We start from the raw sequence: 24,520 nt of genomic DNA, 5'->3' as shown, positions 1-24,520 counted from the left end.
GTAATCAGAGCATATTTGTCCCAAATTTGTCACTCTTTTTGTACATGTCAAAAGTGTAGTAATACTTGGAGGCATATCTTCCAGTGCTTGTGTTTTGATAGTAATTTTGTTAATTCAGAACAAGAATTAAATGTGTTTTTCATGAACAGTAAATGTTTAGTCATTAGATTTCATTAGATATTAAAAGGCATTCAAAACATTTCATTCAAGGATAAGCAAAAGCTACCAGGTAGACTTTTTTGGCCTTTTGTCTTCTGTTGTTAATATGAATTAACCATAAAAGTGGCCAAGAGCCTTTAGAACTTTCCATCCATTTTAATATACTTAAGTTTTGACATTTGTATAATGTGCCACTGATGGTGTTATATTTACTGGTTCTGAGTTAGGGCACTGCTATCTAAGTGCCTAGTAGAAGCGGTTTGACTGCCTGTGCTGCTGCTATCATGTGCTACCTGGAGGGTCAAAGGACACCAAATCTTTCAGAAATCTCTTGAGCCAGTAAGAAGTGCTACTTGTTTGTGTACAGAAGGGTCTAAACACAAAGCCTTGGAAATGCAAACCAGGGATATAATTCTATAGATTTGTGGTGTCCAACTAGTTCTGAAGCAGTAGCCTCTGTAGTGGCTACCTGTATAGTGATCTAGCCACACTCAATTGGCCAGCTATCCACATTCACCCTGCCAGATAGCCACGTGGCTAATGGCTAGAGTGTTGGACACCATAGCTATAGATCATTTAGTACCAGCTCCCTTTCTCTTACATTTTTTTTCCTTGCCTTTCTACAGTGTTGGTGATGATAAGAGGGCAGTGTGTGGGGAAAGCAAATACCTCCCAAGAAGTCAGTAGGTGTATGTATGGCACGTTTTCAAGCCAATGTGTATAACCAAAGGTGGAACCACCAATGACTTCCCCTCAGCATGCACTCCACCAGAGCTCAAAACCTGGCACCTCTACTGCCAGTTACAATTACAGAACATCACATAAACACTCACTAAAGTCATTAAAGTTTTGACACAGACAATAGGATGATCATTTTGCTAAACAAACATGCAGCATGCGCAACCTTGTATTCACAGAAATACTATTTCAGCACTCGAACATCATAGCAACGGTACCCATTCCAGGCTCATGCTGCTTGTCGGCTTTATCTCACCTTCCTTTATGAGACTTACAATGAAAGTGAGGCTCTTCTGAGGCTTTGTGTAGGGAGCAAATGAAGCATGTCAGACCTGGATTCTGTATCAGGTTCTGCCACTGTCCTGCTGTGCGACCTTGAACAAAGTCATTTCCCCTCCCTCTCGGTGCTGTTGTGTCTCCCATTTCTAACAGGGCAATAAAAACACTGACCTCCTTTGCAAAGTGATTTGATATCTGCAGATTGAAAAGGCCATGCAAGGGGCAGGTGTTATTAAACAAAGGACCATTGAATCACTTTCCTTCTGGCCAACAAGCAAGCACTTTGATTACTCAAGAGAGAAACTTCACCATGCCAAAATAAACCCACTTCTGCACTAACCTGGGGTAGACATAGAATGTGGAGAAAAGGCCATTTGCCCCCACACAGTGCTGCTGCAGCAGGATCAGGCATGAGATTTTTTTAATATTATTTACAGGTCTTGGTGAATGTGGTTATTCACTGAGAGATCATTATCAACTATATATTCTTGGTGTGGTCTTTGACAGTTTAAACCGATAGGCTCTTTTAGAAAGTAGAGAAATACATCATTAATAAACTGATATTGTCTTATCAAGCAAAAGGAGAATGTGGGTACAGCCCTTACGGCAAGCAACAAAGAAAGTGGCGATGTTCTGCCTGAGTCCTCAACAGTATATCAGCACTCTTCTCTTGTCCATAGCATGTCACAGTAGCATAGCTTGCTATAGCTTCTCATCCATCCCTAGAATATCCTTACTGTGAGTCTCTTGAGTTCTTGTCCCCTACTAGTCCAGTAAGTCAAATCACATTCTGTAGTGGCTAGATTCTGATGTTCAAAATTATATTGGCAGTTGGTTTTGTTGAGCTTCTTGAGCCAGAAAACGACTGCTGAAACTTTTCTGGACAGACCTCATGGTACAGACTTTTCTAGCATAAAATAACTTTATATAGGAACTAGGGATGTGATAGTGTACACATGCATATGGTTAACTGATGAACCTGTATTCATCCATTAACCTTCATGGTTACACACAGCAGCTCTCTCCCCCCCCCCCCACTGCCTCTATTGGAGCTGCCTATCCCCCTGTGCTGCTGCCTCTGGTACAGAAGCAGAAGTGTGGGGGAGCAGGCAAGTGCTGGTACACGTGGGGAGTTGGCTTTTAAGTTGGCTCCCTGTGAGCACCAGCTCCCACCTGCCTCCCCCTGTGCTGCTGCCTCTGATAAAAGGTGCTTCCCCATACACTAGCTCCCGGAGAGCCACGCCTCTGCATGTAAACATATAACCACTGGATTTTTCATAAATATATGCATTGTAACATCCCTAATAGGAACTAATCATTGGGGTATGGAGCTTGGAAACAGTGAGCCAAGTAAACAGGAGTTGTACCAGACTTGCCTTGAATGTTCTGTTTTGATTAGACATACACACAGCAGAGCATATCATTTCAAACGGTCACCTCAAATTAAAGAGCTTTGAAGTGCAGGTTGAACCTCTGTGCTCCAGTACTTTTTGGTCTGGCAAAATCTGTGGTCTGGCAGGACTATGGATGTTGCAAGACCAAAGAGCCCCAGGCACATAGGTTGCCAACAACTGGCACCCCACAAGGCCAGCGGTCTGGGGGCAGGAAGCCCGGCCAGTGGGCTGGTGGCTGGAGGCAGGGAGCTCCATCAGCCAGAGTGTGGAGCCTCATTGGCCAGAGCAGAGCCAGGAACAGGGAGCCTTACTGGCTTGGGATGCAGAACCCTGCTGCGGCTGGAGCAAGAACAGCTTGGAGAGAAGTCCCTCCATCTGGGGGCAGGGAGCCCTGCCAGCCGGGGGCATGAAGCCCTGCTGCAGCTGGAGTGAGGCCAGAGAAGTCCTGCCAGCTGGGAGCAGGGAGCCCTGCCGGCCGGAGCTGGGCCGGCGGCCTCGAGAAGAGCCTGGCTGGGGGCAGGTAGTCAGAGTGAGGCCAGTGGTCTGTAAGGGAACCCTACCAGAGGGTGGGGTCAGCAGAGCCGAGCAGGCATGCAGGGGGTAGTGCAGTGGCTGGGGCTGCGGCCAGGAGGGGAGCACTGGGAGAACCCAAGACCTGACCTCCACTAGTCTGGTAAATTCCCTAGTGTGGGACCGTTCAGGTCTCGAGGGTGCTAAACCAGGGAGGTCCAACCTGTAGTTCAGTACTTGAATGGGAGACTTCTCAGAAAATATATATTTCTCCATATATTCTCCATATCTGTCAAAATGTGAAAGCCATAAACATAGCTATCTGGGAAAATAAATAGTGAAAGCCTTTTAACTCAACTATAGCACTGTGTGTTTGGACAGTCAGAATGGAAACAAAATACATATTTTGCTGAAAAAGTAGTGATTGTTATTCAATCATAGGACAGATGAGTTTGTTTTCTTGCTGAGTCAATATCTATAAAGGTGTTAAGGGAGTCCTGTGCTGGTGAAAGCAGTGCTTTTTCAGGTGAGGTGCAGCACCTAGATTTAATGACATTTGCAAGTTATTAAAATACAAGGACTTTTATTTCTTCCAACATCTGTTCCAACATGGGTAATTTGGTTCTGTCTCATAAGTTGCCCTGAAATGTCAAATGAATGCGGTACTCTTCTTTTACTATTAAAAGTGTTCCTATGCATTTTTATGTGTTGCTATGATTTGCCCCAGAAATGGCTGCACTTTATTGGTGGCCAAAATGATTTGTGTGCGTAAAGTCAATTACTAAGAATTTATAAAATATGTGGGGTTCTTTTTGGATGAAAGATGTTATGTAAAATCATTATCTTAAATGATTTCTTGTAAGAGGTGACCATGTGTTCTCTGTCCAGCCTCTCAAATTTGGAGACATCCTACTCTTTGTCACAGCAAAGAAGGAATTGCTTCACCTCTTACAACACTGCCATCAGAGGCCCTGCAAACTGAAGCAATTAAATTATTTAAGGTAAAATCCTGGTAAATGTTTGTATTTTCTTCTGAGAGAGAGAGAAACATTTTCTCACTAAAGGAGTCTATGTGTAGGAGTGTGGCTCACCAGCTAACACATCCCTGTGTGGCGTACCAGGCTCTCCACCACTGACAGCTGTAGTGTTCTGATTCTTTGCCCTCTCACCAGGTCATATATGGTCCCACCTCTGTGGCTGCAAACTCTTCAGGATTGTCCTGCAATCTACTGGAGACTTTAAAGATTAATCTTTAATTAAAGATTATGTTACGTGTTGAAACATCCAGGTGTTCATCCACCCAAAATTGGCAACCCTGGTCTCCCCTTCTGAGTGAGTCAAGAATCCAAAGAATAGTCCATTAATCTCATTTTCAGTCCAGCGCTAGAATCAGTAGTCCTTATCTCAGATATCAGGGGCTTCAACAGCCCTTACCTTTAGTAGCAGGTTTTTGTTCCATCTTCATCATTGGGCTAATAGCGAAACCTAGGTTCTCCCGCTGCACTAGATCTTAGGACCCTTTAATAAGTAGTCAAGGCCTGCCTACACAGTCCCATTGCTAGCTCTTACTTTGGATCTTTCCCACAGACTTTTCTCAGGCACATAGTGTATCAGCTTCTCTCTTTAAACTTTCTTCTACAGTATCATTGCATAGCTTCTTAGCATTTTCTACTACACAGTTGATTCTGCTACAGAAGAGTTTTTTTCTGCTTTTCTGGCAGGACAGTGCCTGCTCCCTTCTAGCTATTTCATTAGAGTGGGGAATTCTGGGGAGGCTCACTTCTCTAGCTTTCCTTCACTACTGTTTTGGGCTGTTTTCAGGGAGACACTGTCAGTAATCCAACTCAATAGCCTCACTCCATGCAGGCTTCTCTCATTGAGTAATAGCCAACAATCTGTGCTCCTTCTTGGTCAGCCCCCAAGTGAGCTGGGTGCAGCCCTATTAACTCCTCCCTGCAGGGTTGACACCTACTTCGGGCATAGCAGGATGGAGTTTGAGTTCACAGACTCTCATCAACCCCTTCTGACCCAGTGTGCGGTTGGTACACTCCATCACAAGCTGAAAAGAAAAGTTATGTCTTTATCTTCAGAACAGATAATGCCTGGACAGTGGCATGGTTGAAAGAGCCGTTCAGTCTACAGACCTGTTAATTTTTGGCCTTCTGGGTTTGGTTCACTGTCCCATGTCATGGCACTTAGGCCACTTAGAGAGAGAGAGAGAGAATAAATTTTGTCTAAAGTCTTAGCTGCAAGCTACTTGAGCCTCTACCACTTGAGCTAAAAGCTGCATGCTAAGCTCCAGAGGTCCCAGGTTTGGTTCTGCCTATCAGCATTATATTAGCGCCAAGCATGATAATGGATCTTTGGATTGATACTAGGTTCAAATTCATGGGCTACGAAACATCCATGAGATAGAGAGCAGGTTGAAATTTTCTGAAATTTCTTTTTTCAAGTACATTTTAAAGAAATAATTACCACTACAAAAAATAAAATAATTGTATCTTTTATGATGGTTTTCAACCAGTTCTCTAGATGGAAATCATTATACAAATTCTGATGGGGAAACATGTAGCCCTTCCCCCAAAAAACTCCAAAACAAATAAACCCAAGATCATCATTTCTTAACATTTTTGTTCTAATTTTTGAAGTAACTCTAATAATATGGTAACGATTGTCATTCGTTATGGACCTTGACTGAATTCAAATTGCTGACTTAGGAGGGAAAGTTTTTATTGTCCTTTTTTGTTTATAAATTAAATATTATCAGTTTATTCATATACATATCTAAGCTGAACATATGTTATCCTTCTCAAATTTAGTGAACAAATGAAAAGTATATGTCTTTTTTAATAATAACTAGCTGGAGTTACCCAGTGTTGCTCAGGAAACTGGAGGAACAAAATGTAGAAAAACAGTAGTCCATTATTTTTTTTTGAATGGTAGAAAAGTTGCACTGATTTCTATAGGGATAAAAATATAGGTCCGGGTCATACCCGGGCGGGTTGAGCGCGGTGCGATCCCGGATGGAGGGGAGGTTACATGCGGGAGGGGCACCCCAGCTCACGCCCAGGGCTGCAGGTGCCGCAGTGGGCAAGGCGGGTACCCGAGCCGTTGTGTGCATGGGGGTCGGGGCACTGCGTGCCGGCACGGGGCTGAGGGGGGAAAGAGGGTCGCTTATGTAACCTCATGGGTGGGAGGGGGCAAGTCCCGTATGGCGCTGAGGGCCGCAGGTGGTGGGCATGGGACCTAGGGTGGACGGGATGGCCCCTGCAGCGCAGCGTGGCGGTTTACTTTTTTATTTTTACAGCTTGAGCTCGGGCCCAGTAGGGTCCAAAAGTACCTTAAAACCTTCTCCTGGATGAAAGGTTCTCCCATGCAAAGTTTGGTTGCGGTAGCTCTTATAGTGCCCAAGTTATTAGTGAACAAACATTCTCCTTTATATATTAGACTAGCTGAAGTTACCTGGCATTGCTCGGGGCGGGCGGTGGGGTCCTGCCGGGGGTGCCCCATGTGAGGAGCGAGCACAGGACCTAGGGTGGGTGAGGCGGCCCAGCTCACGTCCGGGGCTGCAGGTGCCGCAGAGGGCAATGACCCCACCACCCGCCCCAAAACGTTTGTCCTGCTACTTGCCGCACCAGTGGTCACGCCGGAGGCTCCCCTCTCCTGCGGGCCGTGGCGAGCTGGTGCTGGGCTCCCCGCCACATGACCAGGAAGCTGTGCTGGACCCCGGGCTGCTTCCAGCACCGCCGCCGCTGCCGCCTCCTCATTGGGCTCGCCCCACTGCGCCCACAACTGCCCCCTAGTGGCAGCCACGAGCTCCAGCCAGAGGGGAGGGAAGAGGGGGCTTCCCTGTCCTGGACACGTCTGCGCAGTGGAATGGCCTGGTAGAGGTGAGTGTGGCAGCTGCCGCTCGGAGCACTGCCCCTCCCCTCGCGCCTCCACCACCGGCCTTAGTTAGTGACTGTCGCCGCCGCTTCCCGCAGGAAGCTGCTTCTCCCCGCCCTGCTAAAAGTACCTTAAAACCTTCTCCTGGAGGAAAGGTTACCCCATGCAAAGTTTGGTTGTGGTAGCTCTTATAGTTCCCAAGATATTAGCGCACAAACATACAAATATTCTCCTTTATATATTAAATATAGTAAAATAAAATGTATTTGAAGACTATAGAATAAGATTCTTCAAAATATTTAGACCTAAAAAATTACACCATATTATTAAGAATAGTACAAAGATTATATAACAACTGCCTTTCTGCAAGGATGCAGCTCTGACAAGTGAATTCAGCTTGATTTAAAACTAATATATCAATCAAAAGAAAGGCATTTAAATTTGTTTTTAGTTTTCTGCTGCTAATTAAAATTAGTCAAATATATCTAATCATCTCCAGACAGAAGGAATCTAATCTGTTGATAGTTTGTGCTCTTTCTTTTGTGGTTATTAAAATAATTCCTTACAGATTAACGTTTGAAATGTGTAAGTGGATTTTGTGATCACAAAAGCAAGGGAAGGTGTGATGCATCTATTACAGCATTGCCATCCCTTTATGGACGCTCCTAGCTATTTCTGCAGTGGGATTTGGTTGAGCAGAGACTGCCAGTGGTGCAAAATGTTATCCTGGTTTTGTGATATGAACAAGTAGACTCACAATGAGACCATCAAACTCATGGGACTTGAGCCCAGATTTTAACTTAAGACTCACGACCTAAAGAACTATTGAACTGACTAGTTGTGCCACCCAATATCTCCCCCCTCTTTGTTTCCTCTCCCTTTCTCACATTGACAATTTTCCCAATGCAAAAAAAAAAAGTTCAAGAAACAAAAAAGCCCAGTGTTCTGGTCAATTTGTAGTTGATTGCATGAGGCCTTTAAAGTTTATTGATCTTGTTTCAGCAGCCTTGCTATGGCATGCAACACCGCAACATCTCACAGGACTGACCAGCCATGATCATATTTATGATCATGTTATGTCCACCTTTTGTTTTTGTACTGACTGACTTTACAATAGTAGATGATTGATTCTCAGCTGGCCCTCTTGGATTTCAAAGTTCTAAAAAAATGTATATAAGTCCACTCCTGGCTGTATTTAGAACCTTTTGAAAACTGACATCACCTCATCATGTCTCAGTAGGTGATTGTGGTTTTGCTGTTACAGCTTCCAGTGAGTAGAATTCAGACCCTGCAGAAACCTGCCTCGTTTTATTTCTCCCAAGATTTAAAAAAGTATTTGAAAGTAGACTGTTGAGATATTTTTATCTTAAATCTGGCTGTGTAGAGAACCACGCTCCTTATTCTTGTATATTTCTAGTGACAGAACCTTATGTGTTTTTTAAATTATTTTAATTTAGTTCATGATGCTTTAAATATTATTGCATTTTTGTTATTAAACACCTCTGTGAAGAGGCTAGGTGGAGGTTCATATATAAACTTACATATTATTATTTTACATCCAGACCTGCCAGTTGTTTATTAATGCTGCAGTTGACTCTCCTGCCATTGATTACCATGTATCTTTGGCCCAAAGTGCTTTGCAAATCTGCCTCACTCATCCTGAGCTTCAAAATGAGATCTGTTGCCAGCTCATTAAACAAACAAGAAGACGACATCCACAGAACCAAGCTGGACCAATACAGGTATGAGTAATTTATTTTAATGAGTAATTTCTTTTAATAAATTGTCCTTCATGTGAACAATGAAGAAGTTTGACAGACCACTGAGTACTGAAAATAACTCTGCATGCTTAGGTAAAATTAATATCTTTGTGCTATGCTTTATTGTAAATCAGAAAAATAAGTGTAAAGAACATCTCATATCTTTTAAAGGCTGAACACAATACAACTTGGGCTTCCCACAACTAAAGTTTAAAGTAAGGTATAATGCACGTACTCCTGTGGTTCTCCTCTCAGCTGCTGCATGCTTCCTTGAAAACCCGTCTTCATAAATTACTTCCAGATTCAGCCCTTAACTCACACAGCCCATTTGTTTTTAAAGTGTGCTTGAGTAGGTGGAATTAATTTCCCATATTTGACCATCCTTTGGATTATGCCTGTTTTCAGACACATATCTTTTTTCCAGTGCCTGACCTTACAGAATCCCACTGATCTTATGTACATACGGCATAACAAATAATGTATATGCAGAACATAATTGTGTTTTTTTTCACTGTGTTTTATTAGAAGAACTACATTATTCTTCAAATTTGTAAACAGGGAAAAAATAAAATTGAGGAGGGAAGGATTATAATCTAAGTAGTATGTACAGATTTCACAAACTGAAATTGATGGTTTTAATGTAACCTTTGATTCTCTTGACCTATTGATTGGGCATCCCTTTATAGATAAAAAAATGTTATAAACTTCTATAATGGTTTTAAAAGTACATTAAAGTGCTTACATAAAATAAAAATAATTAAGTGAGGGAATGTTTTGAGGTCCTAGATCATTAAGGGTGGATATTTTTTTCTCTCAAACATTTTCATGTCAGTGTCACTCCCAATAAAAGTCTGATCCGTCACTCATTGAAATCCATTCATTTTTCCTTAAATTAATGGAAGTTGTATAAGGCTTTAAATGGGCAGAGAGAAAAAAACTGCAGATTCTTAGATAAAATAATAACATTCCCACTCAAGCTGCAGGTAAGGTGTGAAGCTGCCTCATTGTTTATCCCTCAGCATTTGTCCTGGGCTAGAGCAGTGCAGATATGAGGATAGCATCAGCAAATGAAATCTGGGAGGGAATATAGGTAGATCTATAATTGAGGTTTTCTTACATTTGCCATTATAAGTTCCTGTTTTCAGTTGCTTACAGTTTTGCCATCTTAAACTACTTGGGGTAAAATTTCCCATGTGAGGTATTTGCCTCAGACTGATTTATTGTGGAAAAAAATCAGCAAAAATGTTCAAGTTTCTCAGATTGAGGTCAAGGAAAATATGTTTTTTACTCAAATTAAAAAATTATTGCAATGCTTTAATATGTTCTAGTACCTGCACACTTTGAAACAGGGATTTAAAATTTATTTGGTTGCCTGATTTTCGGGCTGTCACTGTACCTTTTCCCCAAATCTGGCTCAATTATGAATCTCTAAAATTGTGTTTGAGTATATTCAGTAGAGACTTGTTAACAACTACATTCTCTGAAATTTCCATCAATAGTGTGCATACAGGTTATTCCTTCCACCACCCATAGATAGCTGTGTTGCCATACACAGGACCTGAGATCTTCCTTTCACTCAGTGCAACTGTAATCAGCCCCTTAGTATCTGTACATATATACAGTCTTTAATTATGTGGTCACATACTATTTTTTCCATAGTATCCAAGCCTTATTCAGTGCACAGTATGACTAGTGACCTGGAAATATATCCGTGAATGAGATATGTTTATAGGATCCCTGCTTCATTTGCTACAGATCCTGGAGGTTGCATTATGAATGAGAAAGGGGACTGCAGCAAGTGATGAATAGTTTGATGGTTAGGGAACTGTATGCCACTTTAAGCAGATTTCTGTCCTATTTGATGCAGGACAAGTTATTTAAACCAAATTTTTAATTAACTATGTAGTTCTTATTTTCTAGGTGTCCCAATTGAGACTCCTCTGGTCTGCAGAACTACTGGACACTTATAACTGCCCCTGGAGTCAATGAAAGTTGAACAAATAAAATGCTACATTCTCTGAAAAAAAGTCAGGTTATAAACATCTTAACATTGGCACAACAATTATTTTACACTTTAGACATTAATGTCTTTGTGCATTAGTTCCCCAGATATAAAATGCAGATAATAATATCACATTATTGTCACAAGAACATTGTGAAAATACCTCACAGGGATTTGACAATACCTCACAAGAATGTTGTGAAAATAAATTAATGAATATTTTGAAATCAGTGCTGAAGTGGTGAGCCCCAAACAAAAACTCACAAGAAAATTAATAATTCTGTATTCAGAGTAGGTTTAAATAGCATGCAGTAAATAAGTATTGGGTCTGTGCACTGAAAAATGAAGATAAAACAAAATGTTGAATAGCTGCTCATTCAGTGGGCATTGTTTATACTGTAGTCTGAATGAAGCAGAGTACCTGCGGGGAAAATAGGGATGTAATGTTATTAAAGTTTGTACCTATAATGTGTATTCACAGGGCAGCTGAATTAAACTTGCACAAGCAACCTTGATTCTAGTATTCTCCAATGTTTTAGTGATTGATTTGCATCCTTACCATTCTTTTAATAGTTTTTGTATGTAATTTTATATATAAACTTAATCAAAAAGAGTTGCAAGGAGTGAGGGGGAATAAAGAAATAGAGTTAATGACATCTTGGGCTTCTGAAGAGTTAATATCATAATTCATTTAAGCTTTTCACGTATAGTTTTGAGCTTTTCCTTCTAATTGTCTGTAATTTCATTTGGGATTTGACAAGTGATAACGGTAGAAAGTTTTTTTTTTTTTTAATTTTGTAAGAGGCCCATGATGATTTTTTTCTTTTGTCCAGGGTTTGCAGCTGTTAGCTCTCTGTGTTGGACTATTCCTTCCTCAGCAACCATTCCTTTGGCTCCTCAAACTTCACTTAAAAAAGAATGCCGATTCCAGGTGTGCATACTTATTACTGTCTAAGTATCTCTGCTGAAGCTTCTTGGATACATTTTAAAATAAACTTTCTGACATTTGTGCATAGATACTACAAATTATCATTTGTACACATAAGATACATGCATCACTTGAAAAATTATCCTTTGTATTGGAAATTGTGCTAGAGTATCTGAACACAGAATGTAAAAACATAATACACAGGCTACCCACTACATTCTGAGGCAAATTCATTCCTGGCAAAACTGATTTAGTTTCAGTGGTTAACACCCTTTACATTCCCACCTTTGATGTAAAGAGCTGTTGGAAACCTTACAAGGAAACCTTACAGTTCTCCTTCCATTGGGAGCTTTCAGTGGGTTTACTCTCAGCTTGACACATACAGAATCAGTCCCTGAGTCATGCTCTCTTTCTTTCTTTGTCACAGAACTGAATTTGGGAAATATGCAATTTACTGTCAGCGATGTGTTGAGAGAACCCAGCAGAATGGAGATCGAGAAGCAAGGCCATCTAGGATGGAAATCCTTTCAACTCTTCTAAGAAACCCCTATCACCACTCATTGCCCTTCAGTATTCCAGTTCATTTCATGAATGGTATATATCAGGTAGGCTCATAAGCTGATATTTAACTTGCCCAACCTGATTTTATTAGCACATTCATGAAGGGAGAACTATGAGCATTAAGATATGGCTTGACTTTCTGCTTCCTGGTTGTTGACAGTAGAATTGGCAAAGTAATTGTCATATATGATCAGTGTTTCAGAAAAAAAATAAAAAAAGTTTTGTGCAAAGTATCTTTAAAAAAGTTTAAAAGCCATTATTGCCTATAACATCCACTTAATTTTTCTTCTTTAACCAATCAGGTGAATGGAGCAGATTGGGAAAAAGAATGGGGTAAATTAAAAGATATTCTCTCCAACTGAGCACCTTGGAAGTTCTTTGACGATCATGAGGCAATGTGTACCTCTTATCATGATTAATATAGGACACATGCATTTATTACAGGCAGAATATACTCTATAGTTTCTTGGAGCCAATTAAGATCCCATTGAAGTCTGAGGGTATGTCTAGGCTGCATCCCTCTGTCAGCAGAGGGATTCAGATTAGGTAGGTCGACATGGCAAATGAAGTGGGGATTTAAATATCCCATGCTTAATTTGCATAAAAATGGCCGCCATTTTTGCCGACTCAGCACTTTGTTGGCAAAAAGCAGCAGTCTAGAGGGGGATCTGTTGAGAAAGAAAGCCTTTTTCAACAGATCCCTTATGCTTCCTACAAGGAGGTTTACAGGATCTGTCAAAAAAGGCTTTCTTTCTCAACAGATCCCCCTCTAGACTGCCGCTTTTTGCCGACAAAATGCTGAGTCGGCAAAATGTGGCGACCATTTTTATGCAAATTAGGCACGGAATATTTAAATCCTTGCCTCATTTGCAATGTCGACCTGCCTAATGTGCATCCCTCTGCCAACAGAGGGACGCAGTCTAGACACACCCTGGGTATGTCTACACTACAGCGCTAATTCGAACTAACTTAATTCGAATTAGTTAATTCGAACTAGTGCATCTAGACTAAAAAATTAGTTCGAATTAGCGTTTTGCTAATTCGAACTAGCAAGTCCACACTGAGTGGACCCTGAACTGAGATTAAGGCTGGCCGGAAGCAGTGCCGGCAGGGCATCAGATTAGGACTTAGAGTGTGGAGCTGCTGCCTCAGGCTAGCCGAGGGCTGTGCTTAAAGGGACCCAACCCCCACCCCGGACAGACAGTTCTCAGGGGTTCCCCGCTTGCAAAGCAGTCCTGGCTTGGAGTGCCCTGAGTGCCCACACTCGGCACATCACAGCACTCGGCCATCAGCCTGGCTGCACTTGCCGCAGGCTGCCATCCGGGGGGGGTCAATCAAGGGGTTTCAGGAGAGCTTCCACCCAGAGAAGCCCACAGAGCCACCCCAGTCCTCCCCATTGGGGGCTCGTACCCCATTCCTCCCTCACCTCCTTCCACTTACCCTTCCCTAGCCCCTCTTCCTGATGTACAAAATAAAGGACACGTGTGTTAAAAATAGAAACTCTCTTTATTGAACAAAACTGGGGGAGACTGGGAAAAGGAGGTGGGAGAGGGGAAGAGAGAGGCTGGGAGGGGGAGGGCAACTAAAATGATCAGGGGTTTGGAACAGGTCCCAGATGAAGAGAGGCTAAAGAGACTGCGACTTTTCAGCTTAGAAAAGAGGAGACTGAGGGGGGATATGATAGAGGTCTATAAAAGCATGAGTGGGGTGGAGAGGGTGCATAAAGAAAAGTTCTTCATTAGTTCCCATAATAGAAGGACTAGAGGACACCAAAGGAAAGGAATGGGTAGCAGGCTTCAAACTAATAACAGAAAGTTCTTCTTCACAAAGCAAATAGTCAATCTGTGGAACTCCTTGCTGCAGGAGGCTGTGAAGGCTAGAACTAGAACAGAGTTTAAAGAGAAGTGAGATAAAGTGATGGAGGTTGGGTCCATGGAGTGGTATTAGCCAGGGGGTAGAAATGGTGTCCCTGGCCTCTGTTTGTGGAAGGCTGGAGATGGATGGCACGAGACAAATGGCTTGGTCATTGTCTTCGGTCCATCCCCTCCAGGATCCCTAGTGTTGGCCGCTGTTGACAGATACGCTACTGGGCTAGATGGACCTTTGGTCTGACCCAGTACGGCCATTCTAAGCTCAGGGTCGGGGGTCTCAGTGGACCACCTTGATTTTCATGCACACCTGCTCCTGGGTGGCCAGGCTGGCAGCTATCCTGCCCTAGACGGCCACTTTCCTGTGCCTAGTGCGGAGGTCGTGGATGAGGTCCATGATCTCTGCACTAGACCAGGCGGGCGCCCACCTCTTGCGGACCCGGGCAGGCTCCCGGGAGCCGCCAGCCTGGTCCTGGGAAGAGGCGGAGGGCTGGGTGGCAGCGGGTGGCTGGCTCGAGCCGTGACAGGTGCAGGGTCTGCTGGCTGGGTGCTGGCAGGCTTGCACCTGGCACGGGCACCGTAGCCAGCCCGTGCCCCTTTAAGGGGTCCGGGTCCGGGAGGGGGGCAGACGAGTTTCCCTGGTGGTGCCCAGAGTGGCCACCAGGGAAAGCTGGGGAGGGCTAGCCTCCCACTAGTTCGAATTAAGTGGCTACACAGCCCTTAATTCGAACTAGTTAATTCGAACTAGGCGTTAGTCCTCGTAAAATGAGGTTTACCTAGTTCGAATTAAGCGCTCCGCTAGTTTGAATTAAGTTCGAACTAGCGGAGCGCTAGTGTAGCGCCTATCAAAGTTAATTCGAACTAACGTCTGTTAGTTCGAATTAACTTTGTAGTGTAGACATACCCCCTGAGAGAACCTTTCTATTCACTTCATTCAGAACCGCATCAGCCCTTTTTGTCTTAATGTCCCTAATGATTAGAGCTGGTCAGAGTTTTCTGTCAGTATATCTTATGATGAAAAATGGCTTTTCAGTTAAATCAAATCTTTTAAAATCTTCTAGTTTTGTCAACTGAAAATTATCATGTCACGAATAACAATTGCTCCAGAGTGGCGTCTCACTCTCTCCAGGCACAATGCATGCAATAGCATCCTCTGACCCACCTATCAGACTCCCTCTGGTGCAGGGGTGGGGAATCCCTGGCTTGCCTGGATCCAGCCCACGAGGCTCAGAGCTATCCCAAGCACTGGGGAGGCTGCGCTGATGCTTCAGCCCCCACTCTGTCCCACCACTGGATCTGAGCACACAAAATATTTTAGGCTGAGCCCCCCTAGACTCTGGAATGCGAGGGGGAGACCGTGGGAAGGATCTTTCTCCTTCTCAGTCAGGAACCACGTCAGTGAGGATTTCGAGTTTTGGTTTTTGCTTCTTGTGTGTGGTCCCTGACTGATTTTTTTCTGTGGGTCAGTGGCCCCCCAGCCCAAAAAAGTTTCCCCGTCCCTGCTGTGGTGTCTAGACCCTTTTAGGTTTGTAGTGTCTTTAAAGGCTTTCAATTTACCATGGGCCATGCCTCCAGTAACCAGATATCTGGAGTCTCTGAGTTAGCTTGTGGGCAAGGACGCCATTTCGGGAAAGCAGGGTGGGCAGCAGCCTTGTGTACTGGGACACAGTTTGCTTTTCTTCCCGTTCCCCTGACAATAAGGGGGTGAAGGGAAAATACATGGTTTCTGTGCATGCCTCTTACTCCTGGCTGCTGAAGGGAGAGGGCAGAGGAGTAATTCACAGAACCCAAATACTTTTCCTTCACTTCCTTGTTGTTGGGGGAATGGGAAGAAAAGCAAGCTGCATCCCAGTACACACGGCTGCTGCCCACCCTGATCTCCGGAAATGACCTTTCTTTCAGGGCCTAGCTATTTAGTCTGAGTCTTTTTGTCCAAGCCCCAGCTTTCATTTCATCCTGCCCTTCTTTTAGGACCTAATGCTCTGAGTGTTTCCTTCTCCTACAACCAAAGGTGAAAGTAGGCTGATGCACCCAGGTGCACTGGTAGAAAGGGGTTGGCAGGTGCTCCTCTGCAGGTAAAGGTGCGTGCTCTCAGCCAGGCTCCTGCCAGCTCCATGTTTAACTCCCAGTCAGTCATGCTGGCCCCGCACTGTCTGGAAGTTCCATGCATGCCAAGAAAGAGGCTGGCTTGGGGCACTATAGGTGGAGGTGCATGCTCTCAGTCAGGCACCTGGTTGGATGCAGCACAGGCATGTGCTCTCCCTGTGGCAGGGGACCTATAGGGAGAAGGGGAAGAAAGCAGCAGGGAGTCTTCGCGTGACACTGCCATTGCCTATATGCAGTAACCCCACAGCCAGGAATAGGAGCAGCGTGAGAAAGGGACTAGGTAACTGATTGCAACCATGACTGCCCCAGCTCCAAACCTACCTCTTGCATTCTGTCCTGTACACATGCCCCTGCACTGACTCTTGTACCCCCACAAACCCAACCCTCTGCCCTGAGATCCTCACACACTTCCAAGGGGGGGGGTTGCAATATGACAGTACCTGTAAGAAATTAAAATTACTTTCACCCCTGCCTACAGCCCATCTTTCTCTTCTAAACTCCCACTACCATAGACTACCATTTGCCTATCCTCCTCCCCTCTTTTCAGCCAAAGTATTTCCTATTCCTAATACCTCTCTTTCTGAACCAAACACTCCTCAAGTGAGTTACCAATTTTATGAACCCCTTCAGCTCATCCCCATGTGCGTTACCATTCATTGATTCTTTATTAGGCAAACTCCTTCAAATCTCCAGAAGGCAGACAAGGTCTTATAAAGGGGCCACGGCATCCTGTGACATAGTAGTACAGATTGCACCTTTGTAACCGGGAACTCCCTGGTCTGGCAACATCCAGAATCAGAGTCCCAGCGCCCTGCAAGGGGTGGAAGGACTGTGAGCCTGGTGCAATGCAGGGGTGCAGGAAGGGATGGCATGTGTCCCAGCTGAGCTGTTGGGAGGGAGGGCAGGAACTGGGAACCTGGGCACATGGCTCAGCTGGCCTGGGTGGGGGGCTGTAGTGGACTGTATCAAGCTGTAATGACAATAATCTATCCAAAGAGGATAGCACATGGAATTCTCTTTCCGTGTATGTTCTAGAAAGTATCTTCTTTAAAAATCACATATTTGATATTTTTGAGAGCTTTTGTAACTAAAGTGTTTTTTCCTCCTCTGTTCAGGTTGTTGGGTTTGATGCCTCCACCACGGTGGAAGAATTTCTGAACACCCTTAATCAGGACACAGGAATGAGAAAACCAGTCCAGTCAGGATTTGCATTATTTACTGACGATCCTTCTGGCAAGGATATAGAACACTGTCTTCATGGGAACATCAAGGTAAACTAAACTCTTTAATGAGCTGTACATCTTAAACAACAGAAATATCTGAATTTTACAGAGGCCTTTCCAAACAAACAATTCAAGGGAAAATTGTTTACTTATTACATGTTTTTTTGCTTTTTCTCATTTGACAAACATCAAAGGAAAAGATGAAAACAAACTAATTTTGCACTCACTGAAATTTATTCAGTGAAATATATTTAAAAAAATTTCCTGGCAAACTAGAATGGCTTAGGCAGTTGAAATGGAATAAAGAACTTTTCATCCCAGAATACCAGTTTACATGAGAACTGTTATTACAGACTAAAAGTGATTAGAGTCTAATGCTCATTCAGTGGCTTTATTTGGTGTTCTCAGTCCAACTCCTGTGGCTGAATACCCAGTAATACTGAAGAGCTTTCAGAGCTGAAAAGGTGAAGTAGATCAGAGTAGCTGGTGGCCTTAGCTGGTGGCTGCTCTCTGGAGGAGGCTGCAGCAGGTGCCACTCCAATCCAGCGCTGTGGCTGAGGGCAAAAGGGGAGGTGTTAGCATCAGGCTTTGGGGTAAGAGGACCATTTACCCGGGCCGGTGGCCTTCAACATGAGGAACTGCATCCTGTCCTCCATGGCTGTAAGAAGGGTTATTATGATGCAACAGGAGGTAAATAGGGCCAGGAAGAATTCTTCTTCCCTACCAGAAAAATGACATGGATGGCAAAAAGAAAAAAGGCTATTAAATTCAATTTACTTATTTTCATATTCTGCTTTCTGTTAATGTGAGATTTTTTTGTCTCCCTTTGGTTTCTTTTAACATTTTGGTTGAGTCTTTCCATGAAGGTAATTAAATAGTCTCTTCCCATCTGTTCTGCATGGGTACCATTGAAACACATTCTGCCTCTGATCTGGGAAGAAGGGACCAAGTGAGTCTCCAATTTCACAACACCCTGCTTAGAAAAAGAACCATCACATCATGCAGTACAGATGTTCAATGATTCTCTTTGTAAAAGTCACTAGTTTGATTAGTTATATAACAAATAGTTTTGGATAAAGAAAGGCTAAATTATATACCTTTCCTTTCTGTATAAGCATTTTATGGGTAGATTCCAAACCCAAGTTCTGTCTTGTAGGACAAGTGAGTAACAACAACAAAATCTAATTACTAAATCTTCAGCTAAAAAAGTCCCTGGACAGGTAGTTTTCACAAGTTTAAAAATTAAAGCTACATGATTCTTTCATAATAAACAGATGGTTTCCTTCAAAGGTGCTGTTTTGGCAAGAAACTACAGAAATGACAGTTCCACATATTCATTTTCCTTTTAGATCTGTGACATTATTTCTAAATGGGAGCAGGCCTCCAAAGAACAGCATCCTGGGAAATGTGAAGGCACAAGAACTGTGCGCCTTACATATAAAAACAGGTATATAATACTGAGTATAATTCCCCTGCTGTATCCTTGGAATTTTCTTTAATTTTTATGGTGTTTTTTTTATCTAGAAATGTATCAACTGAATCCAAAACTTTATTAAAAAATGTGAAAACATTAATTTGTTAAATAAATAAATTTTCTCTACTAGTATCAATATTTTGAAAACCTTCATCTAATCCTTAGATGTTTGTTTTTCTTACAAGTTAGCAGATTTGAAATTACAGAGTCAGTTATCCTAGTTTGTTTTCTTAATTCAGTCAGTCAGCTGGTTAATTGGACACCCGTTTCCATGACCCTGCTTAGAGGATGTGGCTCCTTCCCACATCCTCCACCAGGCCATTTTTGCACCTTGCAAGATCCCATTTGTTGAGGTTTAGCTGGTCTTATTGGCTTTTGTGTAGGTTCCGGCTGTGCAAGTTTAAAATAAGGCTCAGTGAGCATGCAAATCCAATGTGGATGGAATTTTCAACACATATCATGAACCTAACAAGAGGAGAGAGAGGCTACCAATTAATGTGATCTCTAAAAATAGTCCCTGCCATTATGTAACCCCAGCCAATACAGAGGGGTCATATCCTACTGGCTTAGAGAGATTTGCTGCTCTGTCCTCAAGTGGGAGCTGTTGTTGTTGCTAAGGGAGAAGTGCCTTTCCCCCTACCAGGCAGCCTTGTGCACAGGTTCTGAGCCCCTGGCTAGCAGGGCTCATAAAGCAGGTACGGGGCTTAGAGGGAACACTGCCTGTGGTCGCTCGTGCAGGCGCCATAACAGCACGAGCATGGAGCCCACTTTGCAGCCAGCCATCGTGATGGTGATGTGTGCTGTGGTGTCCTAATGGTTCACTACTTGGAGAGTAGCGCTTCCAACAAGAGGACAAGGCCGAAGCTCAGTGTGGCATGGAGACATTTCTCATGCAAGACTTGGCGCTGATGCAAGTGCAGCTGCTATTCAATCCTCTGGACACAGTGGAACACTGGTTCTGGCATTGTGAGACAATCTCAGACTGATGGTACTGCATTGTGAATGGCTTTCCCCTGCCTTAGGGCACTAGAATACCTGCATGAGACCCACTCTGACCATGGAGAAGAGCGTGGCAGTTGCCTTGTGGAAGCTTGCAATATGGCAAGCCGCCCTCCCCCCCCCCACCCCATCCCACCACATAGGCGCAGAGCGCGTCATACATCACACTCATTGCCTTAACCTGCTCGTAGTTAGAAAAAGTTTGTGAACTCACCCGAAGTGCCTTCCCTGGGGTTGGTGCTCAACTGGGAGATATCCTGGGAGGAGGGGACCAGCTCCTGGCTCTCAGGCATTGCCAACTGGCTAGTCTCCTCCTCTTCCTCCTTCCCTTTCTCCTGTCCTCCGCCACCATGTTGTCCTCCATGCTGATGCCAGGTGTATGTTGGCCTGACTCCACGACCGCTCTGGGGAAGCTGGCCAGGCGCTACCCCCAGTGGCGTCCAGCTACTCGTAGTAGAGCCACATGTGAGGTTCTGCACCAGACCGTCCACTTGCCTCCTTCGCCTTGTGGTAGGACTGCCTAAGCTCCTTGATTTTGACTCAGAATGGCTGGGCATCCCTGGAACAGCCTTTAGCCGCCAGGTGCTTGCGATCTTGCCATAAATGTTGGCGTTCCTTTTGTTAGTTTTGAGTTTGGAGAGGATGGCTTCATCTCCCTGCACCTCAATGAGTTCCAGGATCTCCTGAACACTCTACACTGGCACTCTTCTGTGCCCCTGGGAACTGGAGTACATGGGAGCAGAAGTATTTGAAGTTGTCTCATTGTTGGTCAGATTGTTCAAGGTCATCTCCACATGTGGCGTGGTGTGCTGCTCATCCTTAATGTGTTCACAATGCTGGCCACATGGGAAAGGCCAATCAACTTTTCCTTTGGCGTTTTGTGCTCACCAGGGAGAGAAGTAGAGGTGCAAGTTCTGGCCAGAGGCAATCAGGGCAGGAAACTGCTGGAGGCCTCCTGGAGGCCCATAGCCTTGACTTCCCTGTAACACTGCATTTACACGACCATAAATTTGACCATGTAAGATCAGAAATAGCATTATTCCTCATGGAAAAACAGGATTACTTAAATCGACTTCCACAGCCCTTAAGGTAGACACGACAGGCTTGGTAATGGAGATGCATCTCTTAGAAAATCGTCCATATGCAGCTAAAGTCAGTGTAAAGTTCTAGAGTACACCAGGCCAATAAGCAACAGCCACTGGTCGACATTTCATAGTTTAGTACAGGTTGAATCTCTCTAGTCTGGCACTCTCTGGTCTGGCAACATCCATGGTCCAGCATGATTTTATTTAGCCAGTTGTCCACTTATCATTGGTGTGGCCAACTTTCCCGCTGTCCCATACATTTTGTTTGCAGCCACCGGTCCTGGCTTTTAGTGTTCTGTGCTGTTATTTAGCTCTAATTACCCCATATATATCCAAGAGCCCAGTAAGCAGTAGAATTGTTGGTAATGCTGCCAAACAACATTGACCTCCTGAGTTCTTGTAAATTGTCTGGTTTGGCACTGGTCATGTCCCAAAAGTGCTGGCTAAGAGAGCTCAAACTGTGGTAAAAAGGAGGGCACATGGTAATTTCCATCAGAAGTTGTTTTCTTTTACTCTGTTTAGTTTAGAAAACTGTAATGTCCAATTGCGTCTCTAATCAACATCCAGTAAAATTGAATTAATTATGTTATGTATCAGAATTTAATTTTTAAATTTGTGGGTGAAAGATATTGAGAAGCAATTTTTTATCTTTATCTGCAACATTCTTTTGCTCAGTCCTTGGTCTCTGCTGAGCATCAGTTGCTAATTGTGCTAAATTTTGCTGGAACTTGAGTTTTGTATACACAGAAACTAGGCTGAGACCCTAAATCTACAGAGATGGAAAAACTACGGTACTAATTTGTACTATTACATACCATTGGAAGATTTATATTTTTTTAATTGTCAAGTGGCTTTGAACTTCATGAAAGCAATATCCAAATCACTGCTTAATTGGGAAAACATTAAACTTTATTCATGTAGATTAAAAAAGCAACAGATATTTTGGTGGGCATTTATATCTTAAAATATTTTGAAATTGGCATTTTAATCCCATTCATATTTAAATGTTTTAGTTTTGATTTTGTATCATTCTTTTAAAAATAAGATATACATGTGCAATGGTACTGTTTTTTAAATGTAAAACTAAGGATATATGTTAAGTGATCAGTTTACAGAGTAGCTAGTCTTCTACTTTCATTATAGATTTCCAAGATACAGTAAACTTCCGATAATCCGGCAGCTTTAGGACCCAGGGGGTGCCGGATTATCAGATATGCCGGACTATCAGAAGGGGGGGCTATGAGGGGTCTGGAGTGGGGTGGGAGGGGATGTCACCCCAGGCCCCTCATAGCCCCCCCCTTACGATAGTCTGGCTCTGCCCCAGGCGTCCCTGATTCAGCCGCTGCTGGTCAGTTTCAGCAGCAGCTGAATCGGGGATGCCTGCAATAGAGCAGCTGGGGTGCTGCCGGGTTGGTCCCGCAGCGCTGAGGGGCGGCGCTACGGCACCAACCCAGCAGCACTCCAGCTGCTCTTGGGGACGCCTGGGACAGAGCAGCTGGGGTACTGCCCGGTTGGTCCTGTAGCGGCGCCCCTTGGGGCTGCGGGACCAACCCGGCAGGACCCCAGCTGCTCTACCCCAGGGGTCCCCTATTCAGCCGCTGCTGAAACAGATCAGCGGCTGATTCCAAGAAGCCCCGGGCAGAGCTGCTCTGCCCGGGGCTTCCTGGAATCAGCCACTGATCTGTTTCAGCAGCGGCTGACTTGGGGACCCCTTGGGCAGAGCAGCTGGGGTCCTGCCGGGTTGGTCCCGCAGCGCCGAGGGGCGGCGCTACAAGACCAACCCAGCAGCACTCCAACTGCTCTGCCCCAGGTGTCCCCAAGAGCAGCTGGGGTGCTGCCGGGTTGGTCCCGCAGCTCCGAGGGGCAGCGCTACGAGACCAACCCGGCAGCACCCCAGCTGCTCTGCTCCCAGCTTCCCCGATTCAGCTGCTGGTCAGTTTCAGCAGCAGCTGAATGGGGGAAGCCTGTTTGGCTGCCCCAGCACTTCCGGGTTCCTGATGGTGCTGGACCATCAGGAGTCCTGGAGCATTGGATGCCGGACTAATGGAGTTTTACTGTATTATTCCTGTGCTGTCCCTGTTCTATGGACAATGAGCTTAATGAAAGCAAAAAATTTAAAATGACAAGATACTAACTGGTCATTTTCCCTACCTTTTATATAATGAATGTATAGCTAATAAAATGGTTTAGAGTGACAATTCTGGGCACTGATTTTCTCCATTTGTCCACAAATTTAGTACAATAGCAGTCAAAGCTTCCAAGTGCTGCCTTTCCTCTGTGCCTCAACTCTGCTTTGGGCAGATTACCTTCAGAGCTGAAGTGCTAGTCACTGTTCCCATTCACTTTTTGTCCTCTCTGCTGAAGCACAATTTGTGATAGAAACATCTATCTATTACAAACTGGATTGATATCACCAACTCATTTCACATGAGTCAATGTGAGCCGTCAGGTGGTAACAATTTTTGGTCAGAACTAACTTCAAACTAGTAGCCCAGAAGTGGAAGGCCATAGGCCTCATTTCTAATTCCCAGGATCCGTCTAATTCCTCTATTTTCATTTTAAAATTACTTTTCTTTCTTCATTTATAGGCTTTATTTCGCAATCCAAGCCCGGGGAGAGACAGACAGGGAAAAGCTGTTGTTAATGTATCAGACAAATGACCAAATAGTAAATGGACTTTTTCCTGTAAACAAAGAACTGGCACTGGAAATGGCAGCTCTTTTAGCTCAGGTAATTTATGAGTATATGGTAACTGTCAACTTGTACATTAAGAGCCCATGCTGAGTACTTTCCACTTCTGTTCACATCAGTGTGAGAGGTTGTCAGAATCTTGCAGAATCAGGCCCTAGTTAACTCAGGCCTGCATAGCCTAAGTTGCATAGCCAATTGCATAGCTATTTGCTTTTATTACAGGGGGTCTTTAACAGGTCTCCCATTCACTGTGCCATGAATTACTTCTGAAAATTATATAAATTTCAGTATCAATAGATCAAGTTCTGAATAAGATTTTTTTTTATAAACAAAAACACAGAGACCATCACATAAAAACGTTTGAGAGTTACTTTGTGGATTGGCTTCATTGGAACTTGTCAGTTTAAACTGGCTGAGGATTTGTCCCTCTGAATGAAATACTGTTAAATGCAAGAAAACTCTATACAATATGTTTTGTATTTTTGCCATTTAAATTTGATTTGTGCTAACTAATTTTTGTCTGGTGAATTAAGTATAATTGGAAGTCTTATATAATTTACTCTATATTTACATCAGTAAAAATATAATTTAATGGACAAAACGTTTTAAGTTTTACAGTATGCTCATCAACAAGACATTGTATAAAAGGAATTTAAGTTCTAAAATGACTGCATGAACAAAGATCTTATATTTCCTGGCCTTTCCACTAGGTTGAAATTGGGGACTTTGAAAGACCTTTCTCAACTCCAGCAGGGCAAGTTACTTCTCCCTCCAAGTCCAATCAAACATTGAAACAAGTTGTGGAGAAATTCTACCCAAAGAGATATAGGCATGGCTGTTCAGAAGAACAATTAAGGT

At 43.7% G+C, this 24,520-nt stretch overlaps 1 protein-coding gene across 4 annotated transcripts in view; it reads left to right on the top strand.

Annotated features, from left to right (window-relative positions):
- Positions 1 to 24,520, top strand: part of PLEKHH2 (pleckstrin homology, MyTH4 and FERM domain containing H2) — a 132,160-nt gene that overhangs the window by 94,600 nt on the left and 13,040 nt on the right. For all 4 annotated transcript variants that reach the window (XM_075925428.1, XM_025179013.2, XM_025179012.2 and 1 more), the window contains exons 19-26: positions 3,969 to 4,081; positions 8,528 to 8,707; positions 11,561 to 11,658; positions 12,083 to 12,260; positions 17,306 to 17,461; positions 18,763 to 18,860; positions 23,560 to 23,701; positions 24,373 to 24,518. In XM_075925428.1, coding sequence (XP_075781543.1) covers positions 3,969 to 4,081; positions 8,528 to 8,707; positions 11,561 to 11,658; positions 12,083 to 12,260; positions 17,306 to 17,461; positions 18,763 to 18,860; positions 23,560 to 23,701; positions 24,373 to 24,518 — 1,111 coding nt within the window. The remainder of the gene's footprint in view (positions 1 to 3,968; positions 4,082 to 8,527; positions 8,708 to 11,560; positions 11,659 to 12,082; positions 12,261 to 17,305; positions 17,462 to 18,762; positions 18,861 to 23,559; positions 23,702 to 24,372; positions 24,519 to 24,520) is intronic.

The sequence above is a fragment of the Pelodiscus sinensis genome, chromosome 3 (assembly GCF_049634645.1).
Source record: "Pelodiscus sinensis isolate JC-2024 chromosome 3, ASM4963464v1, whole genome shotgun sequence".
NCBI lineage: Eukaryota > Metazoa > Chordata > Testudines > Trionychidae > Pelodiscus > Pelodiscus sinensis.
The sequence above is the reverse complement of the archived record's forward strand: the minus strand, read 5'-3'. Positions and strand labels throughout refer to the sequence as shown.